This window comes from Glycine soja, chromosome 7, assembly GCF_004193775.1.
Source record: "Glycine soja cultivar W05 chromosome 7, ASM419377v2, whole genome shotgun sequence".
NCBI classification, from domain to species: Eukaryota; Viridiplantae; Streptophyta; class Magnoliopsida; order Fabales; family Fabaceae; genus Glycine; species Glycine soja.
The window spans coordinates 20,237,209-20,257,839 of record NC_041008.1 but is presented as its reverse complement, the minus strand read 5'-3'; the positions used below and the strand labels follow the sequence as shown (position 1 = coordinate 20,257,839).

General features: G+C 33.3%; 1 protein-coding gene and 1 non-coding gene across 2 annotated transcripts; one reads left to right on the top strand and one right to left on the bottom strand.

The window, feature by feature from the left end:
- Positions 1-5,098: 5,098 nt before the first annotated feature.
- Positions 5,099-8,505, top strand: LOC114419150 (putative pentatricopeptide repeat-containing protein At5g13230, mitochondrial). Its single transcript, XM_028384793.1, has 2 exons — positions 5,099-5,656; positions 6,300-8,505. The coding sequence occupies exons 1-2, from the start codon at positions 5,250-5,252 to the stop codon at positions 8,359-8,361; spliced, it is 2,469 nt and encodes an 822-aa protein (XP_028240594.1). The 5' UTR covers positions 5,099-5,249; the 3' UTR covers positions 8,362-8,505.
- Positions 8,506-12,843: 4,338 nt separating this feature from the next.
- LOC114420813 lies at positions 12,844-12,952 on the bottom strand. The gene has a single exon (XR_003668446.1). It is a non-coding gene; the product is annotated as a small nucleolar RNA R71 (small nucleolar RNA).
- Between the last annotated feature and the right edge of the window lie 7,679 nt (positions 12,953-20,631).

Below are 20,631 nucleotides of genomic sequence, written 5' to 3'. Positions count from 1 at the left end.
TTATTTCAAGGTGAGGTGATAGAGGGATATTGTAGAGGCTAAGCTTAATCAGAATGCTTGGGATCTCGGAACCAATCTCTAATGCACAATAAATCACCTTGAGGTTTTTGCTATATACTACATTATTCTCTAATATATTTTCATATATATATTTTTTTGAAAAACACGTTGATATTTTTTTTGAGTAACATATATGTATTTAACATTATGAATTAATTATTTTGAGGTAATTTCAATTATTGAGAGAGGACGAGGTAATGGAAATTGAAAAACACGTTGATATTTTTTTTGAATAAATTACATAAGCCTTTCTTGTGGTTTGACAAAATTACACAAACCTCTTATGTTTTAACTACAAAAAAAACCCCTAAATGTTCACCAAATATTACACTATGCTCCCCTCACTAATTAAATTTGTTTATTGTTACACTAGCCAAACCATAAATTTGGACCCCTTTATCGCAAATAACCTATTATTCACTTAACTATTGCTACCGCGAACACGTTGTAATAACATTGTGTGAAATCAATGTGCATGAGATTTGTGGGGAAGTAACGACAGGGAGTGTTTGTTCGAAGCTGGTTCCAACCAACAGAGCGAGTGTTGCGGGAGTTACAACCATGATGCTAACTTTAGCGACTCAAAGTATTGCAACAACTTCTCCGCATGCCGTTTCAACATTGAGTTCCACTCCAGTAACCTATCGTTGCCCCCTGTCTCCACTCACTTTAATTTCCCGCTGCCGGCGCAGGTAATGGTTCCCATTGGCGGCAAAGACTTCGTCATCTTGGGATCACAAGTATGATGTGGATTTGTTGAATATTTTTTTTTAAGGATGTTGATAGATCGGATTTGACTAGTCTATTATTCAATCCTGTCAAAATTTTTACAGATTGAATCAAGTAAGGTGTGTACATTTTTATTATCGGACTAATTTAAACTCACTCAATCATTAATGGGTTGGATTGTTCAAATTTAAACATTTAAAAATTATTTTTTATTTTATTAATAATAATATTTTTTTGAATAATAATTTATTTTATCAAAGTATTGTTAATATTTAATTACTAAATATACTAAAAAAATTAAATTATGATAATATTTGATTAATAGAATTAATGATTTTAATATTTTTATTTTAAATAGAAATAAAATATAGGATTAACAATATTACTTTGTGGGTGACAACTTCACTTGAAGTTTGTGGGAGTGAATTGTATTATTGCTGCAGGGGATGTATATATATATGAGCAACTAATCTCCTTCTTTGTGCAGTTATTGTTTCCTTTCATATTATACCTGGGTCTCAAGGTGCTTATAGTGATTAGTTTAATTACTCTTTTTACTTCTCTACATTGGTGACAATAGTGGGATGGTTTGACTGCTTGGTACCTCCTTATTTATTTCTGTGAGGGATAAATGCATAGTAGCCACGTATGGTCTCATACCTGTAATCTTTCTGGTACCTTCAATAATATACATGTTTGTTTTGCTCATAAAAAAAAATCTATTAGGATGAAAAAATATAAACAAAATAAAAATAAAAATAAAAATTTAAAGAAACAAAAAAAATCTCGGGTGATTTAATTTAATAAATTATATTATCTAAAAATTAATGTGTTTTACATTAATAATTTAATTTATATATAATAATAATTTTAATTATATGTTATTTGTTGAGTCGGATTTAAAAAAAAAATCAATTAGTCAACTGATACATTGATCAGTCTGAGTTGAGTTTGATCAAAACTTTAAAAAATATATATAAATCAAACTAATTAGGTCGATTTAAGTTGGTTTAGATTCAGGAATTATCCATAGTTATGAATACCTCTATTTTTTTCTTCGTTCTCCGCAAATCATTTTATCTTTTGAGTGAATGAGCGTGAGAGTGTCGGATCTGAACAGCAATTGCATTTTGCATAAGTGGGAATGATGAAGGAGAGATTTACTAAGCTAAGCCGCTTCTTGGAAAAAAATAGAGGGTTTGTGTAAAAATAGAGGAAAAACTGTTGTAATTTTGTTAAACTTGATAAAGGGTTTGTGTAATTAATTTACTCTATTTTATATTTCTATTCAATGTGCCTCTAAAATTAAAATTTATATGTTTAATATATTTATTACAAAATAATATTTAATTTTTTGTTTAATAATTTCATATAAAAAATTAGTTGATTAAAATTTATATAATAATATAATTTTATATATAAATATATACTAAGATATATTAAAAAATATTTATTAAATATATTTCTATCACATAATATTTTAAATTGATTTATTAATGATAATATAATTTAAATTAGATTTCATGAGACCCAAAATTTCATTCACGGTAAACAATTTTGTTTGAGTTAAGTAAATATAGACAACAAAACTCTTTTTTTACTATATATTTAAACCTAATTAGTTAATAGGTTTAATACAAAATAATATTTTTAACTATATGATTAATAAAATATAAATTGAATTTGTGTTGATTAATTTTTATATAATTATTTATATATTTGTTACATAAATATACAACAAATTAATTTATTAAATATATTTTAGTTGCAAATAATTTTAAATTATTTAATCAATAATATTACAAATTGAATTAATTTCAATATTTTAGTAATTGTAGAGACCTCTACAATCATTCCCAAGGAGACAACAATGTTTAAGTAATAACTTTTAAATCCTATAAAATTATCTTTAATTAACTCAGAAATTATATAAAATATTTTTTGAAAAATTATTAATAAGAATTTTTTTATATAATTATATATAATGAGATTGAAAGTTTTATATAAAATATAATTAGTTAATATATTAATTACAAAATAATATTTTGACTCTATGATAATAACATCACAAATGAAATTTATATTGATTAGTAATGAAATATTAAAGTTAAGTATTTATTACATAAATATATACAAAATGAATTTATCAAATATATTTTATTTATAAAATAGTTTAAAATTACTTCTTCAATAATATCTTAAATTAAATTAATTGTATTTTTTATCATAAAAACTATATGTATCATGAGAGACAATCATGCTTGAGATATGTAATACTGAATATTTCCTTAATTTCATAATATTTGTGACAAACAATTTGATTGTGTTATCATTTTGGGTCATTTTCTTACAAAATCTGTACTTTCACTTCAAGAATAGCATTACAATAAGATAAACTTTGTCATATTCATCTAGATCAAAATCTGAATTTCTTTAAACTTTAAAAATAACTTTAAAATAAAACTTTTTTCTTTTATATAAGTGGTCTTTTAAGAAACAAATAAGATTTGTTTCTTTAAAAAAGTAAAAGATTGTTTATTTTAAGTAAAAACGATTTAGATAAACACATCAAAATTATAAAATTACTTATTTTATTAAAAATATTTTTCAAAAAATAAAACTTAACAAACTAGCCCAATATATATACATAAGTTCCCACATATAAAACATAAAAGAGTGAAAGTCCATCCAGGTTTGGGTAAATTAAAATAGTTTGTGACAAATAATTTTAGTGATTCATTAGTAAATAAATATTTATTTATTTCATGTAATAAGTAAGTATTTTTTCATTATTACTGAATATACTTCTTTGCAAATGATTCATAATAAAAGTATAATTATGTTACCAAAATTTATATTGTAAATATTAATCATTACTTTTATATCTCAACAATTAAATTAGGCAATTAAATTTAATGTTAAACAAAATTATTAATCATTACTTTTATATCATTAAATTATTGTATCATTACTTTTATATTGTAAATATTAATCATTATAATATATATATATATATATATATATATATATATATATATATATATATATATATTATAATAATAACTATGTTTGATTCTAATTAAATTTAATGTTAAACAAAATTATTCAAACATACGGAAAAATAAATAATTATGTATAATTTTAATAAAACAATAAGTTTATTATTTGAACACATTTTATATAATATATCTTATTGTTATATGATTTATTATCTATTAAACATTGGATATTAAAGTTTATCATGTTTTTATCCTATTTTATTTTTATCTTGCTCTCATATCCTCTTCTTCTTATCTATCAAAGCTTAAAGTGAGTCATTTATGTGATATTGTTTTTCGTGTGAAAAGTAAATCAAGTCTAAACATTCTGTAACGAAAAAATGAAAAAAATAAAAAATTAAACAGCTAAAATATTACATAAAAGAGTGTTTTAAAAGATATAAATATATTTACTCTTTTCAAATTTGTTTAATCTTTTCATATAAATTTTGTATGTTTCAAAAATAAAAGATAAAAAACCATGATCATTTCATTAGTTTATATTTTGTTTTAAAACAAATAGATTACAAAAAAAAAAAAAACTTACGGTGATATAAGATTTTTGTTATTACTCGATATTTTATTTTAAAATAAAATATAAGAAATAACTTTAAATTATGCGTAAAGATTATGATGCTGATAATCCAACCAAATCGTTCCTAAACCGTAAGTAGATCAAAAAAATCGAAAAACCGTTTAAACCAAAACCCACAAAAACAAAAAAATCTAAAAAATTACATTAGTTTGATTTTCAGATCTTATTATAATAAATCAAATTAAATTGCACATTATAATTATATTGATTTTTATTGTAATAATTAATGATAAATATTAAATATTTTTTCATTTTATAACCAAGATATATATTTTATTTTCATATGTTAAAATATGATGTGCTAATATTGTTAAAAAATAGTGTTACATATGAGGTAATGCATACGTTATTATTATATTAAAAAAGATAGTTATATTATTTTATATTAATGTTAAATAGAAGTGATAATAATAATTTTTAATTAAAAATGTTAAAAAATTTAATAAAAATATAATTTATTTTTAAAACAATATAACATAATAATTATATAAGTTAATTTATAGATTTTAAATTATAATAATAGATAAAAAAACCATCTAACTAAATTGAGAAAATTAATTTAATTAGATTCAAATTTAATATTATATTTAAATCAAAATAAATTAAATCACATATCTATTTTATGGTTGATTCAAACATCCTTTTATATTTAGGAATCAAACAAAATCACACAACACAGCTTACATCCTTAAGAAAGATGAATATAATCTGTGCAAATACACAACTGGATGTAAAATTGAAATTGAAAGGTTGTTTTAGCCGCGAAAACAGAAGAAGAGAAGAATGGAGAGAGAGGGAATGAAGTAGCAGAAGTTTACATAGTTCACATGATCAGATCATTGGGTGATAGCACAAAGCTATTGAGGCTCGTTCTAATAGCGTCACACGGCAAGACTCGTTGTTCCAACAATTTCACGCCATGCTTCTATTTTACTCACCAAGCTGCGTTGGATATGGATTCCCATTCCTACGCCAACATGCTCCAACAAGCCATCCGAAACCGCGACCCCAACGCAGGGAAGAGCCTCCACTGCCACATTCTCAAGCACGGCGCGTCTTTGGACTTGTTCGCCCAGAACATTCTTCTCAACACCTATGTTCATTTCGGCTTTTTGGAGGACGCTTCCAAACTGTTCGACGAAATGCCCCTCACTAACACCGTTTCTTTCGTCACCTTGGCCCAGGGTTTCTCCCGTTCCCACCAATTCCAGCGCGCCCGTCGCTTGCTTTTAAGGTATGCGTCTTTCACAATTCCAACTGTTAGTTATTTACCAGTTAATTACTTGCTTGTAGGGACGATCGTAAACCAATCCAACAAAGTAAAAAAATTGAGCTTCTCTCAAAATCAATGCCCTGTTTAGATAAAACTTCTCAACGAACACGTATAGAGATAAGACAAGAAAATGAATCAAGTTTCTCTCATAAGTTAAAATTAGCTTATGGATCATAAGTTATAATCAACTTTTGGAGATGTCAAATAAGAGATTTTTTTTTTTAATACATTATCTTATGAATAAGAGATTTATAAGTTTTTTTTTTTTTTTTTTGGTTGGATATCTTATGCATAAGTTGGGAAAACCTAATTCATTTTACCTTTTTTTCTTTTCTTATACTACGTACTTGTTGAGAAGTTTATTCAAATAGGACTGTAAAATCAATGTATGCACTTCAGCTTTTAAATAAATTAGATGGGGGAATTTCTATGAAAGTTAAGTACATAAGTTGATTTTAGTTTATAGGAGAAACTCAAATCATACTACCTTTATATTTTCTTCTCTTATAAATGCTTATGAAGAAATTCATCCAAACAGTCTCAGTTACTAGTTAGTTAGATTCAACTTTAATTTCTGTGAGTGTGACCTTTACCCCTAACACAGGTTGTTCAGAGAAGGATATGAGGTGAACCAGTTTGTTTTCACGACTCTTCTCAAGTTGCTGGTGAGCATGGATTTGGCTGATACATGTTTGAGTGTGCATGCATATGTTTATAAGCTTGGTCATCAGGCTGACGCGTTTGTTGGGACTGCGCTTATTGATGCTTATTCTGTCTGTGGAAATGTTGACGCTGCGCGTCAAGTTTTTGATGGAATTTATTTTAAGGACATGGTATCTTGGACTGGGATGGTGGCTTGCTATGCTGAGAATTACTGCCATGAGGATTCGTTGCTACTTTTCTGCCAGATGAGGATTATGGGGTATAGGCCAAACAATTTTACCATTTCTGCCGCACTTAAGTCCTGTAATGGTCTAGAAGCATTTAAGGTTGGGAAAAGTGTTCATGGATGTGCTTTGAAAGTGTGTTATGATAGGGATCTTTATGTTGGCATTGCACTGCTTGAATTGTACACTAAGTCAGGAGAGATTGCCGAGGCACAGCAGTTTTTTGAAGAAATGCCAAAAGATGATCTTATTCCTTGGAGTCTCATGATATCACGGTATGCTCAGAGTGATAAAAGTAAAGAGGCTTTGGAGTTGTTTTGTCGAATGAGGCAATCATCTGTTGTTGTCCCCAATAATTTTACATTTGCCAGTGTACTGCAAGCTTGTGCATCTTTGGTTTTGCTGAATTTGGGAAACCAAATTCATTCTTGTGTACTGAAAGTTGGTCTTGACTCAAATGTGTTTGTTTCAAATGCCCTCATGGATGTTTATGCCAAGTGTGGTGAAATTGAGAACTCCGTGAAATTATTCACGGGATCAACAGAGAAAAATGAGGTAGCTTGGAACACTATAATTGTTGGTTATGTTCAGTTAGGGGATGGGGAGAAAGCATTAAATTTATTTTCAAATATGCTTGGACTGGACATACAGCCAACTGAAGTGACATACTCAAGTGTTCTGCGTGCCTCTGCCAGTTTAGTGGCACTAGAGCCAGGGCGTCAAATTCATTCCTTAACTATCAAAACCATGTATAACAAGGATAGTGTAGTTGCAAATTCTTTGATAGATATGTATGCTAAATGTGGTAGAATTGACGATGCTCGACTAACCTTCGATAAGATGGATAAACAAGATGAAGTTTCATGGAATGCTTTAATTTGTGGATATTCTATACATGGCCTGGGTATGGAGGCTCTAAATTTATTTGATATGATGCAACAGAGTAATAGTAAACCTAATAAACTTACTTTTGTTGGTGTCCTCTCTGCATGTAGCAATGCAGGGTTGTTAGACAAAGGACGAGCTCACTTTAAGTCAATGTTACAAGACTATGGCATTGAACCATGTATAGAACATTATACTTGCATGGTTTGGCTTCTTGGAAGATCAGGTCAATTTGATGAAGCAGTTAAGCTCATTGGAGAAATTCCATTTCAGCCTAGTGTTATGGTGTGGCGTGCATTACTTGGTGCTTGTGTTATCCATAAGAATCTTGATCTGGGAAAAGTTTGTGCACAGCGTGTACTTGAGATGGAGCCCCAAGATGATGCAACCCACGTTCTTCTGTCAAACATGTATGCCACTGCAAAGAGATGGGACAATGTTGCTTATGTTAGGAAAAATATGAAAAAGAAAAAAGTGAAAAAGGAACCGGGCTTGAGCTGGGTTGAGAACCAAGGTGTGGTTCACTATTTCACTGTGGGAGACACCTCTCATCCTAACATTAAACTAATCTTTGCAATGCTTGAATGGTTATACAAGAAAACCAGGGATGCAGGGTATGTTCCTGATTGCAGTGTTGTTTTGCTTGATGTGGAGGATGATGAAAAGGAACGTCTCTTGTGGATGCATAGTGAAAGACTAGCCCTGGCTTTTGGACTGATTCAAATTCCATCTGGGTGTTCTATTCGTATCATTAAAAATCTTCGAATTTGTGTAGATTGTCATGCTGTTATAAAGTTGGTATCAAAAATTGTGCAGAGAGAAATTGTTATCAGAGATATAAATCGGTTCCATCATTTTCGGCAAGGTGTTTGCTCCTGTGGTGACTACTGGTAACTGATGATTTTTTTTTTTTTTTTTACTTTCTTGGGGTATCTCTCATTGTGAAGCCAGTGCAAGTTCAGAATCTTTAAGGTAATTCAATATATGCAACATTGGCTGAATGTTTTAAATGATGATTTATATATTTTTATTACTTCACCAAACCCGACCACACTCATTTCACTCGTGTGGCATACAAAGCCAACGTCTACGGTCTACCGGTGCCATGCCACCTCCTGTGATGAGTTTTTGAACCTAGTCACAGGCTTGCTAACACTTATAATGAATTTCTTCTCGCAATACATGTAAAATTTATCTAACTAATGACTTTTAAGCATCTAAAAATAAAAAGTTCTAAATGTTTTTTAATTAATGTTTTGATGTAGTAGATAATTTATTATTATTTGATTTAGAGTGCCTTGTACAGTTATACTTTAGAAAAACCAGATGTATTAACTTTCATGTATAAAACACTCAAAGGTATATAATTAACTTCAATATCTATTATATATAAAATGTTTACTTTCTATACGTTGTCATGCTATAACTTTTTCATTGGAAATAATTCTAAATATGATTTTAAGATAATTATTATAAAAATTAATAAATTGTATCATATGATAATTTGTTATTTAATGGAAAATTTATTTTTATATATTATTTACCCATATATAAAAATTGACTCACTTTTTTAAAATAATTTAAAAATGATTTTGGACCAATTAACGATGGCTAAGACAGATTTTTGACTTATTGGGACTCTAATGCACAAATATTTTCAAATTAATGACCTATTTGTATAGTGATTATTTGGGACATTAATATGCTTACTTCTATCAAAATTTTGATGCTCGTATTCTAAACCTTTTTGATCTATTTTTATTTGATAGAAATAAATGTATAGCACGAGGGGATACTCGGCACACCCAAATCAAATACTCCCTTCGGCCATATATGCATCCTAAACAAACACCCCCTTTGACAATGTATCCGCAAACGTTGTATAGTACGTCTCGGTCCTCAACATGTGCAAACGAAGAGTATCATTTGGCAGTGATTATTACCAATAAACCCACTTAAGGGTAATGACTTGATTAGAAGTGTCTAAGCATGATTAGAAGGTGTATTACACAACAGATAATATGACGGGCAAACCCATAGATCCCAGGTCCAGTAAGGTTAGTATAAAAAGGAGTGAACCCCCTAAGTAAGAGGACTAATCTTTCCACTCTAAAATATTCACCACATACCATTAATGGCTCTGAGTCGAACCCTTATTTGAGCGTTGGAGTGCCTTTTGTAGGTATTCCACCTCTTTGCTCTTCTAGACACTTGTGCACCTAAGACTGTGACAAGGAACTAAAGGAAGAAGACCCTTCAACAAAAGGATAGGTATTCGATCCATTTGTGACAAGAAAATTTTGGTGCCCATCGTGGGGTCGTGTAAGACATATCTTGACCCCAAGAGTTCATGGCAATAACAAGAACTGGTACAAATACAACAACAATGGAGTAATCAGCTAATCACCACAACGAAGATGTTCACGTAGAAGATCAGACCGACCTATTTTTGATAGTTAGGGGACTATAGGCTCAGGTCTTCGAGATGCAAAAACACCACGCTGAGGAAATCATCACCCTTCGGTGCGAGAATGCTCACCTCTAGGAGTCGCACAGGTCGCAGAAACCTGAGGCTAACCTGCCAGAAAGAGGAGAGGCCGAATCAACCGCAATCGGCTTACATAATGCCACTAATCTGAGTGTGCGTTTGGGCGTTATGACCCCGTCCTTCAACACTTTGGTAAGACAATTGTTGTAGTTCAAGAAACCTTTCGTTCTAGGCATCATGGAGGCGACTCTTCCTTCCAACTGAAGAACCTGACCATTGAGAAGTACAATGGCACCACAAACCTGGACGAGCACCTAGATGTGTACATTACCCAGGTGAGCTTGAACACTACGCATGATGCAATCCTTTGTCAGGTATTCTCGACATCACTGAAGGGGCAGGCTGATGTGTCATTATTTTCTCCTATTTCTTAACCCTTTTTGCACCATTTTAATTACTGATTAGTCTTAATTGTCAAATTAATCATGCAGTTTTATCATTTGGGCCTATTGGACTAATTTTGTGTTTTTAATTTAATTTCAGGAGAATTATAAGCAATTGGGCTTGAATCCAGAATTGGGCTTAGACTTGAAGAGAGCAAACAATTTTATCAAATCTTATCTAGACTTTATCTTATCTAGATATTATTTAGATTTGATCTCATCTAGATATTATTTCATCTAGATCTTATCTTATCTAGATTTGATTTTATTTTATTTATGGGCTTGGATTTAAAACAGATCTGTAAGCTTTGGGGCTGAAAAACTCTATAACAGCACCAATGTTCTAGTTGAGCCCTCTTTCTTCTCTTTCTCCTTTATTTTCGTTTTTGCAATTCGAGTTCTGACTTTTCGTTTTAGCAATAAAATTTTGTTCTTCAATCTATAATTTCATTCTCTATTTGATTAATGGAAGGCTAAGTCCCCAGCGTTGTTTTCTCTTGAGGATCAAGCACAATTCTCTTTGAGGTTCTATTATTATTGTTAAATTCTTTTTTAGTTTTTTCCTCTTCACTAATTACTCTGAATTTGTTGCTATTAATTCATGCATGCTTAGTGCTTGATTAATTGTCTCTGCGCTTAATTTATGTTCATGCTTAACGATCGTTTATGAGAGTAATTGGTGTATGTGTTGCTTAATCACATAATGAATGCCTTATGTTGAATTTCACCTAGTAATTTAATTTAGGGTTGGATTAAGTGGTTGAACTGATAAAGGATAAATTCTTGCAACCTAGGATAAGAGACTTGCTTGTGAATCAAGGGGAAGCAACGTGTTTTAATTATGATATTTTCTAATTCACATTTATTCGCTGTTTAATTTACAAAAGCAAACAACCCCCCCCCCCCCCAAATTCGTTACTATTTTCCTACTATTTGTCATGAACATTTGGTGTATCATTGCTCGTTGGGAAACGACCTAGGATCACTTCCTAGTTACTACATTTTAATGTTTATTTGATTCGGGTACGGCCTCGATCAAATTTGGCGCCGTTGCCGTGGAGCAGTGTCCAAAGGTTCATAATAGCTAGTAATTTGTGTTTTATGTTTAGTAGTTTTATGCTTTCGTGTGTTGTGTTAGTATTGAGTTAGTGTTGTGTTCGTATTGTGTTAGTGTGTTTAGAGTCTTGTTATTTTGTTTAGTGTGGTGTTTTCTTTTAGTTTTTCTGTTCAGTGCTTCCCCTGTTTTAGTTTTTGTATTTTGCTGTGAATAGTGCGTTGCGACGGATTTAGCGACCACTTTTGCTGAACTGGGAAACATGGTAGTAGTGAAAATCCCTTAGTGACAGATTTTAGAGACCACCCTTGTTGAATTAATTGGGATTTTTTGTTTTGGTAGCTATAGTTGTTATTTTTGGCTGAATTTTTTTGCGGTCACTTCTTTTGATCCATATTTTGTGGAAAAAATAGTTGGAGCCCTTAGTTTGGTCAGGTTTGAAAGTTCCAAAAGAGTAGCAAAATTGATTTTTGTTAAAACTTCAAACGATCATAACTTTTGCTCCGGTTATCAGAATCACAATTATTATATATGTATTTGGGGTAGAAAAAAATTTCCCATGCCATGACATCCCGCCATAGGCTGGCTGAGGTCTCCTTCTTCCAAAAATTGCGATTCTGTCAAAAGTTTTTTATTTTCCAAGTATTATTCTCTTATTTTTCTTAACTTATCACTTTTAGCTTCTATAGTTAGACTTTGAATTTTTGTTTGAAATTTTTTTTTCTATCTTCTCATCATTTTATAAGGTTGCTCACAAAATTTCAAGTCATTTGGATATCATTTAATGGTAGTTGTAGTTCAAACCTACACTGTTACTTGCATAAGAAGGCAACTAGTTGTGCATGCTGAATATAGTGTATGACTAGAGGCAATTCATCTGACTTACAACCCTTTGATCCTGAGATAGATAGGACATTTCATAGATTAGTTAGATATGATTTAGTACCTTTTGAGCATTCTGATCATTCTGTTATTGGTGATTTTGAGCATTATAGTTTTGAACATCCTGAGAACATGACATAACCTCCACCCTGTGAGAGGACTCTACGGGAAATGGTTGCACCTGATTTTACCTACAAAAGCTTGTACATCCAATACCCTGATGAGGATGTCCCATATGTTTTTAAAATGGACTGATCCATTTGCTTCCAAAGTTTCATGGCCTTGCAGGTGAAGACCTACACAAACATTTGAAAGAATTCCATATTGTTTGCTCCACCATGAAACCCCCAGATGTCCAAGAGGATCACATATTTCTGAAGGCCTTTCCCTATTCTTTAGAGGGAGTGGCAAAAGACTGGCTTTATTACCTTGCTCCACGGTCCATCACGAGCTGGGATGACCTCAAGAGAGTATTCTTAGAATTTTTTTTACCTGCTTCTAGGACCACGACCATCAGAAAGGATATTTCAGGTATTAGACAACTCAGTGGAGAGAGCCTATATGAATACTAGGAGAGATTTAAAAAATTATGTGCCAGTTGCCTTCACCACCAGAGTTTAGAGCAGCTTCTTCTCCAATATTTTTATGAAGGACTTAGTAACATGGAGAAGTATGATAGATGCTGCCAGTGGTGGAGCCCTTAGAGACATGACCCCTGTTGAAGCCAGAAATTTAATTGAGAAGATGGCTTCAAACTCCCAACAATTTAGTGCCAGAAGTGATGCTATTATCATTAGAGGAGTGCATGAAGTAGCCACAAATTCCTCTTCATCAGCCGAGACTAAGAAGCTTGAAGGTAAACTAGATGCCTTGGTTAACCTGGTAACCCAACTGGCCATGAATAAAAAATCTACACCTATCGTCAGACTCTGTGGTTTATGCTCCTCCGCCGACCACCACACAGACCTTTGCCCTTCTGTGCAACAATCTGAAGCAATTGAACAACCTGAAACTTATGCTGCAAACATCTACAATAGACCTCCTCAACCTCAGCAGCAAAATCAACCACAACAAAATAATTATGACCTCTCCAGCAACAGGTACAATCCCGGGTGGAGGAATCATCCCAACCTTAGATGGTCGAATCCTTCACAACAGTAGCAGCAACAACAACAACCTTATTTTCAAAATGTTGCTGGTCCAAGCAGACCATACGTTCCTCCACCAATCCAGCAACAACAACAGGAACAGCCCCAGAAACAACAAACAGTTGAGGCTCCTCCGCAACCTTCCCTTGAAGAACTTGTGAGGCAAATGACTATGCAAAACATGCAGTTTCAACAAGAGACCAGAGCCTCCATTCAGAGCTTAACTAATTAGATGGGACAATTGGCTACACAGTTAAATCAACAACAGTCCCAAAATTCTGACAGATTACCTTCTCAATTTGTCCAGAATCCCAAAAATGTGAGTGCCATTGCATTGAGGTCGGGAAAGCAGTGTCAAGAACCTCAACCAACAACATCTTCCTCATTTGCAAATGAACCTGCCCAACTCCACTATAATCCAGAAAAAGATGATAACAAAAATGTAAAGAGTAAGTCACCTAACAATTTCTATGCAGGTGACTCTAAAGAGAAGCATCATATCCCTCTTCCATTCCCTCAAAGAGCAATTTCCAACAAAAAAAATAGAAGAGACAGAGAAGGAAATCTTGGAAACATTTAGAAAAGTAGAAGTAAACATACCTCTGCTGGATGCAATAAAGCAAATACCAAGATATGCTAAATTCTTGAAGGAGTTGTGCACTAATAAGCGGAAGCTTAAAGGAAGTGAAAGAATTAGTATGGGCAGAAATGTCTCCGCATTGATTGGTAAATCTGTTCCCCAAATCCCTGAAAAATGTAAAGATCCAGGTACATTCAGCATACCTTGTATTATAGGGAACAATAAGTTTGACAATGCCATGCTAGATTTAGGAGCTTCTGTTAGTGTGATGCCTCTGTCTATTTTTAATTCTCTATCTCTTGGTCCCTTGCAGTCAACTGATGTGGTAATTCATTTAGCTAATAGAAGTGTTGCCTATCCTATTGGTTTCATAGAGGATGTACTAGTTAGAGTTGGTGAACTGATTTTCCCTGTTGATTTTTATATTTTGAATATGGAGGAGGGATTTTGTAAAGGATCAGTTCCCATCATTCTAGTCAGACCTTTTATGAAAACTGCTAGAACTAAGATAGATGTATATGCAGGCACACTATCTATGGAGTTTGGTGATATAACTGTTCATTTTAATATTCTTGATGCTATGAAACACCCATATGAAGATCTTTCTGTATTTCATGCTGAAATAATTGACCATATTGTTGATGAATACATGACCGATCTTCATTCTAATCTGCATGCCTGTCACTCTTCATGCATTGAATCTGAATTTGTACTTGATCATATATCTGAATTTGATGCTGAGAGTGAATCTGAAATTGATATTAATTACATGTCGGGTGATGTTTTACCTCTTGAGATTGATTTTCTAGAGTCAGATAGAACTAACCATGTTTCAAGAAGTACACATACCTCTGACTTTCTTTATGAGGTACAGGCTGAGAAACCATCTCTTTATACCATTATCCAGCCGCCCACACCAGAATTGAAGCCTCTGCCATCAAATTTAAAATATGCTTATTTGGATGATAGAAAAAGTTTTCCAGTAATTATATCTGCCTCCCTTGCTGATGAGCAAGAGGAGAAGCTGTTATCAGTTCTCAAGAAGCATAAGAAGGCTATAGGCTGGACCCTGGCAGACATTCCTGGTATGAGCCCATCCACATGTATGCATCGGATAAATTTAGAAGATGAGGCTAAACCAGTAAGACAACCATAAAGAAGACTCAACCCGGTGATTCTTGATGTAGTGAAGAAGGAGGTAATCAAGATTTTGCAAGCTGGAATCATTTATCCTATCTCCGATAGCCAATGGGTGAGTCCCGTCCAGGAAGTCCCGAAGAAAACCGGCCTCATCGTGATAAAAAATGAGAAGGAGGAGCTGATTCCTACTCGGGTGCAGAACAGTTGGAGAGTCTGCATCGACTATAAGAGGCTGAACCAGGTTACCAAAAAGGACCATTTTCCACTGCTATTCATTGACCAAATGCTTGAACGCCTGGCAGTGATCAGGTCATTAGACGATGCATCCCAGATCATGAAACTGACTCAGTCCTGCAGTTCTGTCATTCTTCCGCACTGGGAGGTCATCTAGGTGTTCAAAGGATAGCTCGCAAAGTGCTTGACTGTGGCTTTTATTGGCCCACCATCTTTAAAGATGCGTGGAAGATTTGTAGCACTTGTGAGCAGTGTCAAAGAGCAGGAAGTGCACTTACATGGCGACAACAAATGCCTCAACAACCTATGCTATTCTATGAGGTGTTTGATGTCTGGGGCATAGATTTCATGGGCCTTTTTCCTGTCTCTTTTGGTTATGTTTACATTCTCCTTGCAGTTGATTATGTTTCAAAATGGGTGGAAGCCAAGCCCACTAGAACTAATGATGCTAAGGTTGTTGCAGATTTTGTCAGATCTAATCTGTTTTGCAGGTTTGGAGTACCTAAAGCAATCGTTAGTGATCAAGGAACCCATTTTTGCAACAAATCAATGCATGCCTTGCTTAAAAAGTACGGGGTTGTACACAGGGTATCCACACCATACCACCCCCAAACCAATGGACATGCAGAAATTTCTAACAGGGAGATCAAGAGAATTTTAGAGAAGAATGTGCAACCAAGCAGGAAAGATTGGAGTACCAGGCTTGATGATGCTCTTTGGGCACATAGGACTGCCTACAAAGTAACCATAGGAATGTCTCCTTATCGGGTTGTCTTTGGAAAGGCATGTCATCTTCCAGTGGAGATTGAGCACAAAGCATACTGGGCTGTGAAGACCTGCAACTTCTCTATGGATCAAGCTGGTGACGAAAGAAAGTTGCAACTGAGTGAGTTAGATGAGATTCGCCTAGAAGCCTGTGAGAATGCCAAGTTCTACAAAGAAAAGACCAAGAAGTTCCATGATAGCATGATAATTAAGAAGGACTTCATGGTTGGGCAAAAAATGTTATTGTATAATTCTAAGCTCGGACTCATAAATGGTAAGTTGAGGTCTAAGTGGATTGGTCCTTTTGTTGTTACTAATGTTTTTCCTTATGGTACAATTGAGATCAAAAGCGACTCCACAAACAAGAGCTTCAAGGTCAATGGACACCAACTTAAGCCATTCCTCACAAACCCTTCTTTAGTGGACGTAGTGGTGGAAAAGACTTCCTTACTCCACCCTACTCTTCCTCCACCATGACTTAGGGAGTTTTTCTTTTTCTATCTCCTTCTTTACTTTTATTACATTTGTCTGATTCTATTTGATGGTTTAATTGCTTTTAATCTTTTAATTGTGCTACATTGAGGACAATGTGTTGTTTAAGTATGAGGGGGAGTGTTCTTTGGTTTTGGTTTTGCTAGTTTTGTTAATTTTGTTAGTTGTGTTAAATTTGTTAATTTTGTTAGTTTTGTTGGGTTTCTAGTTTAATATTTTAGGTCAATTCTGTTTGCATGTACAACTTTGCATATTTTTCTTTGAATTATAGGATATGTTCAAGAAATGGGTAATTGTTCTGAAAATAAAAGTCTCTTGACATTTTGTGATTTGAAATCCTTGTTTTTCCTCTACATGTCATGATAGTTTTGAAAGCTCAATTTGAAAGTGATAAGTTTACCTTTGTGAGAATTTGAGCCATCCATCATCATAAATTTTTGGTGTGTTTTGCCCCATTGATTGCTTGCACAATAGTCTTGGCTTGATTCTCGTTGATGCTTCCTAATTCACATGCATATTTGGAAATGATTTAGGCAATTTTGTTCGTATAAGCCTCTAGCCAAATGGACTTACCTTGATTAATTCCTTTGATAGCCCTTTTGAGCCTTGTTTCCCTTTCCTTGTTTTGAAGCTCACTACAAGCCTTAAGTGAAAAACCATGATATCACCTTACCTTTAAGGAATTTTGGAGCTTTGGAATTGTTTTGGGAATAAGTGTGGGGGGGTTTTTGTTGGATAACATGTTTTGTTGGCTATGCTTCATGATGTATTTTTGGGCCATACTGATGTACATTGTATATGGGTTAAATGTTGGACATGCTGCTGAATGATATGATAGTTCTTAAATGCTATAGTTCAAAAAAAAAAAAAATTCAAGTTGACTCAATTCGAAAAGAAAGAGGCAATAAAGTTTAGTGAATAGGATCTTAAATGGAAAAAGAATGACGAGACTCTTGGCTCTACTCTTTGCGTTTAAAATTTTATCTTTAGGTTTTCTTATTTTTTCTTAATATGCACTTATTCCCCATTGCTCCTCTATTCCTTTGAGATTTAGCTACTTATTCCATATTTTTTCCCTACCTTGTCCTTGGCCCCATTACAACCTTAAAAGACCTTTTGATCCTCATGTGCTTGTGTTTATGGGTTGATTGTCAATTTTAGAATCTTGCCAAGTTTATGTGGTGTTGGTTTTCATGGGTGCTTTGAGGGTAAATAGTAGCCTAGACACTTGAGAGATAGAGTATATATCTTGTGAGGCTTTATCACTTTTCATTCTTGAGCTGATTAACTATTTTGCCATGATTGGGTTGCTTGGATGATTTTCACGAATGTCATGACTCTTTGGATCTCTTCATGTTAGATGTTACCCATTCCTTTCATTCCTTGATGTTCATTGAGAAATATGTAAATGTTTTTGTTTGTCTCTCTTTGATATCCTTGGATTTTGTTCTTTATTTCATTTTGCCCAGGAGTGCAAAAGGCTAAGTATGGGGGGTTTTGATGTGCCATTATTTTCTCCTATTTCTTAACCTTTTTTGCACCATTTTAATTACTGATTAGTCTTAATTGTCAAATTAATCATGCAGTTTTATCATTTGGGCCTATTGGACTAATTTTGTGTTTTTAATTTTATTTTAGGAGAATTATAAGCAATTGGACTTGAATCCAAAATTGGGCTTGGACTTGAAGAGAGCAAAAAATTTTATCAAATCTTATCTAGACTTTATCTTATCTAGATATTATTTAGATTTGATCTCATCTAGATATTATTTCATCTAGATCTTATCTTATCTAGATTTGATTTGATTTTATTTATGGGCTTGGATTTAAAACAGATCTGTAAGCTTTGGGATTGAAAAACTATATAACAGCACCAAGGTTCTAGTTGAGCCCTCTCTCTTCTCTTTCTCCTTTATTTTCGTTTTTGCAATTCGAGTTCTGACTTTTCGTTTTAGCAATAAAATTTCGTTCTTCAATCTATAATTTCGTTCTCTATTTGATTAATGGAAGGCTAAGTCCCCAGCGTTGTTTTCTCTTGAGGATCAAGCACAATTCTCTTTGAGGTTCTATTATTATTGTTAAATTCTTTTTCAGTTTTTTCCTCTTCACTAATTACTCTGAATTTGTTGCTATTAATTCATGCATGCTTAGTGCTTGATTAATTGTCTCTGCGCTTAATTTACGTTCATGCTTAACGATCGTTTATGAGAGTAATTGGTGTATGTGTTGCTTAATCACATAATGAATGCCTTATGTTGAATTTCGCCTAGTAATTTAATTTAGGGTTGGATTAAGTGGTTGAACTGATAAAGGATAAATTCTTGCAACCTAGGATAAGAGACTTGCTTGTGAATCAAGGGGAAGCAACGTGTTTTAATTCTGATATTTTCTAATTCACATTTATTCGCTGTTTAATTTACAAAAGCAAACAACCCCCCCCCCCCAATTCGTTACTATTTTCCTACTATCTGTCATGAACATTTGGTGTATCATTGCTCGTTGGGAAACAACCTAGGATCACTTCCTAGTTACTACATTTTAATGTTTATTTGATTCGGGTACGGCCTCGATCACAGACCCTTCATTGCTTCACACGACTGCCCCCTAACTTCGTGAACTCGTTCGACACCTTGACTGCCCGCTTTGGAACATAGTTCACCATTAGTCGACCTCACCACCTAACGTCTATGACCCTCATCAACATACGATAGGAGAAAAAGAAGCCGTTGTGGACCTTCATGGAAAATTTCGAAAATGTCTCATTGAATATTAAAAACTTGGACCCAGAAGTGACTATACACCATAATGGTGTTATGGCCAGGACCTTTTGTGAACAACCTATGCAAGAAACAAACATCTAATCTCGATGAATTGTGAACGAGAGTGGCCAAGTATATGCAGATGGAGGAGTTGATCTGTTGGATCAAGTGGCCTCGGAATAATTAAGAAGGGGGGGTTGAATTAATTATGAACGTGTCTTGACTAATTAAAAATTTATCCTTCTTAATATTACTAGATTTAATTAGGCTTTACTACTAAGTTATGAGAAAGTAAAGAACAAAAACAATAAATTAGACAAAAGTAAAGCAGAAATAAAAAGTACACAGCGGAAAGATAAAGAGTGTAGGGAAGAAGAAGACAAACACAAGATTTATACTAGTTCAGCCACAACCCATGCCTACGTCCAGTCCCTAAGCAACCACCGGTTCTTGAGATTTCCAATAACCTTGTAAAATCCCTTACAAGCAAAGATCCACAAGGGATGTACCCTCCCTTGTTCTCTTTGAACAGCCAATTGGATGTACCCTCCACTTGAACTGATCCACAAGAGATGTATCCTCTCTTGTTCTCAGTAATAACCCAAGTAGATATACCCTCTACTTGTACCACAAAGGATGTACCCTCCAATGTGTTAAGACAAAGAATTTTTAGGCGGTTAGTCCCTTGAATCTTTGTAAGGGAAAACAAAAGATATCTTAGGTAGTTAGTCATTTGAAATCTTTTGTTTAAAGAGAAGAGGAAGAATCAAAAGAATTCTCAGACGGTTAGTCCTTTGAATCTTTTGGCAAGAGGGAGAAGGAAGAAAAGATAGCACACTTTTGTTTTCTGCAGAATTTCCACTTGCAGAAAAACAAAGTTTTGAAAACAAAGTTTAGAAAGCTTTTTGGCAAAGAAAAAGCAATGGGCAATGGTTAGAGAAAGATTGTGAAAAAGGATTGTTTGGAAGGATATCATACATTTTTTGAACATGTGCCAAAGTCATGCTGTTATAGACTCTTCATGTCTGGTCAAAGAAACCATTGGAAGAGTTATGACTTTCGAGAAAACCATGTTAAGAGTTATAACTCTTAAATTTTTCTTTAAAACTATTCACTGGTAATTGATTACCATAAAGGTGTAATCGATTACACAATGTATTTTATGAAAAGTTGTGACTC

Coding starts and splice junctions, on each gene's coding strand:
- LOC114419150 (XM_028384793.1), top strand. CDS start 5,250: ATGATCAGATCATTGGGTGATAGCACAAAGCTATTGAGGCTCGTTCTA. Junction 5,657..6,299: donor GCCCGTCGCTTGCTTTTAAG/GTATGCGTCTTT, acceptor CCCCTAACACAG/GTTGTTCAGAGAAGGATATG.